Source organism: Leptopilina boulardi, unplaced genomic scaffold, assembly GCF_019393585.1.
Source record: "Leptopilina boulardi isolate dan_hultmark-lab unplaced genomic scaffold, ZJU_Lbou_2.1 LbouV2_47, whole genome shotgun sequence".
Lineage (NCBI taxonomy): Eukaryota > Metazoa > Arthropoda > Insecta > Hymenoptera > Figitidae > Leptopilina > Leptopilina boulardi.
Genome location: NW_026137991.1, coordinates 82,338 through 85,854, shown reverse-complemented (window position 1 = coordinate 85,854; position 3,517 = coordinate 82,338). Strand labels below are relative to the sequence as shown.

Sequence of the window (3,517 nt, the reverse complement as noted above, 5' to 3'; positions counted from 1 at the left end):
CACTGAATACTCTAGGTTGCGGTGGGTTAAAGAACACTGGTTGATTGATCGGTTGATCAGCGGACCCGGGAAGGGAATTAGCAGGCTGGTTACTGGTGGATGCTCGCTCCGGTAGGAGTTTGGGATCTTCTAGGGCTTCCTTGTCGAACGAGATGTCTAATTCTTCGTTGTAGTCCACTGGGTCTTCGGTTAATTCTAGGAGTTCGGGACGAGATTTTACAAACGCTACGAATCTTTGACGGAGCTCTATAAGAGTTCCAGAGGAATCAATTTGATGACGTTGTAACTGAGCGATTAAATCGTTCTTTGTAAGCCTGTAGATCCATCTGACGCCCATCCTGGTGGCAGCAGGGTGGCCAATTTAGCGATTTTGTCGCTAGATCTAGCGATTTTTAAAAATAATTTGCGACTTTTTTTGAGTCCTAGCGACTGGTGACAATTCTAGCGATTTTATTATGCCAATAGCGACAATCTGGTGAGTTTCTATATAAAGAGGTTTTCACGCTAGCATACGTATAAAGGATGAATTCTCATGAAAACATGAATGTGTTAGCGTAAAATTATCAGCCAATCTGTGAGTTCTGCGGATTGAAAATATTTAATAAGTTGTTCTAATTGGCCGATTATTAGTTTTACCGTATGTCCTTACGTTATTTACGCTGACAAGCGGTTTCACCTTAAGGTTTCAACAGCTGATACGTATTACAGTTCTATATACGATTATGTATCATAGACTAACATTTCAATTCAAACTGAATTGTGAAAAAAATTGTTTTGAAGTTCTTTCTTTTAATCTCTAATTATATGGTATTAGAATTATATTTTATTCTATTTCACGTATAAAAAATTTAAGTAAATTCTGTTTATGTCAACATAACCTCTTTTATAAACAAATCAAGTTTTATTTATAATTTCAACAAGATTTTATAAACTCAAAGGTATAATAAAAGTTTAAAATAAATAATAACGTATAATCAATGTCAATGCTAATTAATTTAATATATCATAAGTGCAATATATGTTTTTCTTGAATCAAAGAGTTCTTATTATATACTTATAGTTTTCAGCAAATGTCTAATTCTGTTTATTGACTGAGCTATACTTCAAATTCTTTATCAGAATTTAAGTTATTGTTATGTAAGTATATAATAATTTAGTGAATTCATTTTTAAATATACATAAAAGCTTCAAATAATCACAATATTAAAATTAATAATAATTCAACTACTTAAAAATTAAAAAAAAAATATTAGTTTTATTTTGCTTAAAACAATTAATTTAATTTTTTGTTTAGAAAAATGAGTAAACCGCGATTATATGAACAAAAATACAGAGCAGTTTGGGAAAAAGATCCTATTTTGAAAGACTGGTTGGAACCAGTTACTGATAACCTTAAATTAGCTAGTTGCAAATTTTGCAAAACAACATTAAATGCAAAATTGTCGGATCTGCAGAAGCACGCAAATACAGAGAAGCATAAAATAAATTCAGCACCATTTTCTTCTAATCGCCAGCGCAAGATTGTTTTGAAATCTGATAATTTCGATTCGAAAAGGAAAGAGGCTTCGATATGCTTATACTGTGCAGTTCACACGTCTTTGCGCTCAGTAGATCATTTGACTGATCTTCAAAATAAATTGCATAAGGACGATCTTCATCTACATCGTACAAAATGTGGAAATATTATTAAAAATGTTTTCGGTCCACATTTTAATGCTGATCTTATATTAGACATTGGCGATAGTCCTTATAGCTTCTTACTGGATGAATCTACAGATATTAGTGTTTCAAAACTTTTAGGTATAGTAATACGTTACTATAGTAAATCACGTAAAGAATTTGTTTCAACATATCTTACTTTAATTGAAGTGGAAAATGGATCAGCGGAAACAATTACTAATGCTGTTAAAAACGCTTTAACTAATTTTAAGTTGCCAGTTAAGAATTTAAAAGGTATTGGAACTGACAATGCGAGCACGATGGTAGGTGTACACAATGGAATATATGAGAGATTAAAAAGAGAATTAAATTTGCCTAATTTGATTTTGATTAGGTGCGTGTGTCATTCTATCCAGCTCGCAGTGTCTGAAGCTTCCAAAAAAGCGTTGCCTAGGAATATAGAGTTTCTCATTCGAGAAACTTACAAATGGTTTTCAAAATCTTCAAATAGACGTCATGAGTATAAAACAATTTATAAATTGATCAACGATGATGAATCTCCTTTACAAATTCCTAAGATGGCCAATACACGTTGGTTATCGATCGAGCCAGCAGTGTCTCGAATTCTAGATCAGTGGGTAGAATTAAAAACTCATTTTCAAATTGCTCGTTTAAATGAGAACTGCTATACAGCCGAAATATTATTTGCCATGTACAATGATTCTGTTAATAAAGTTTATCTGTCATTTCTTTTGCCAATTTTACAGTCAGTTCAAAGTGTAATTAAGAGCTTTGAGTCTTCGGTCGCGGATCCGACAAAACTTTTAAATGATCTTAAAAATACATATGCATCCATTGTTAAGATAATTGTAAATCCTAATGCAAGAATTGATATTTACAAAGATAGATTTGAAGAACATTTGGACTCGAATCCCTATTTAGGTTTTTCTTTTTTGGATGCTTGTCGTCAAGAGAATATTTCCGCTGAAAATCAAAATATTATCAAAGAGAGGTGCGTTTCTTTTGTAAAATATTTAGGAATCGAATTGCGTGATCGTTTACCAGATAATATTGGTGTTTTGGAGAAAATTCGACTTTTTTCGTTGGATGAATGTTTGAATAGATTCAAACCAAGCATCACTCACGTTGCAAAAATGTTTTATTCGAACAACATCGAAGTGACGAAAATAGAGCATCAATGGCAAAACTTGAATTCTGTTAATTGGACTGATTTAAAGGATACTTTATCATTTTGGTCAGAAGTAAATTCTTATACTGATGCCTCTGGATTAAATCCTTTTCAGGAATTAGGGGAGTTGGCCTTAACTTTGTTGGTGTTGCCTTTATCAAATGCAGACATAGAACGTGTATTTAGTCAGATGAACTTAGTCAAAACTAAATTAAGTAACAGAATGCTACTTCCCATGCTAAATTCTATCTTACAAATAAGATACGGACTGAAGCGTTTGAAAATGTGTTGTCACAATTATCAAATACCTCATGCAGTTGTCCAGTTAATAGGTACCAAAGAATCTTATTCATCGAATGCTGTGAATTTTCATGAAATTGAAATGAATGGAGCAATTGAAATATTGGAATTGGATGCAATTGACGACAATTAATGTAAACTAAAATTTATGTATTTAATATTTATATATTTTATTTCTAAGATATACGGATAATAACCAAAGTTTAAAAAGTTCAAATTGTTGACGATATTCCTAAGGAAAAAAATATTTGAGTTTATGGCATGTAGAATATTAAAAAAATACAGCTTTTATGTAATAACTAATTTGTTTTATTAAAAAAAACCTTTAAAAATATTTCAAACCTCTATAAAATTATAGTATAAAAGTAC

General features: G+C 31.4%; 1 protein-coding gene across 1 annotated transcript; it reads left to right on the top strand.

Annotated features, from left to right (window-relative positions):
- The first annotated feature begins 1,291 nt into the window (after positions 1–1,291).
- LOC127289558 (uncharacterized) lies at positions 1,292–3,281 on the top strand. The gene has a single exon (XM_051317548.1). It carries the CDS (start codon positions 1,299–1,301, stop codon positions 3,279–3,281), a length of 1,983 nt encoding a protein of 660 aa, XP_051173505.1. The 5' UTR covers positions 1,292–1,298.
- Positions 3,282–3,517: the final 236 nt, after the last annotated feature.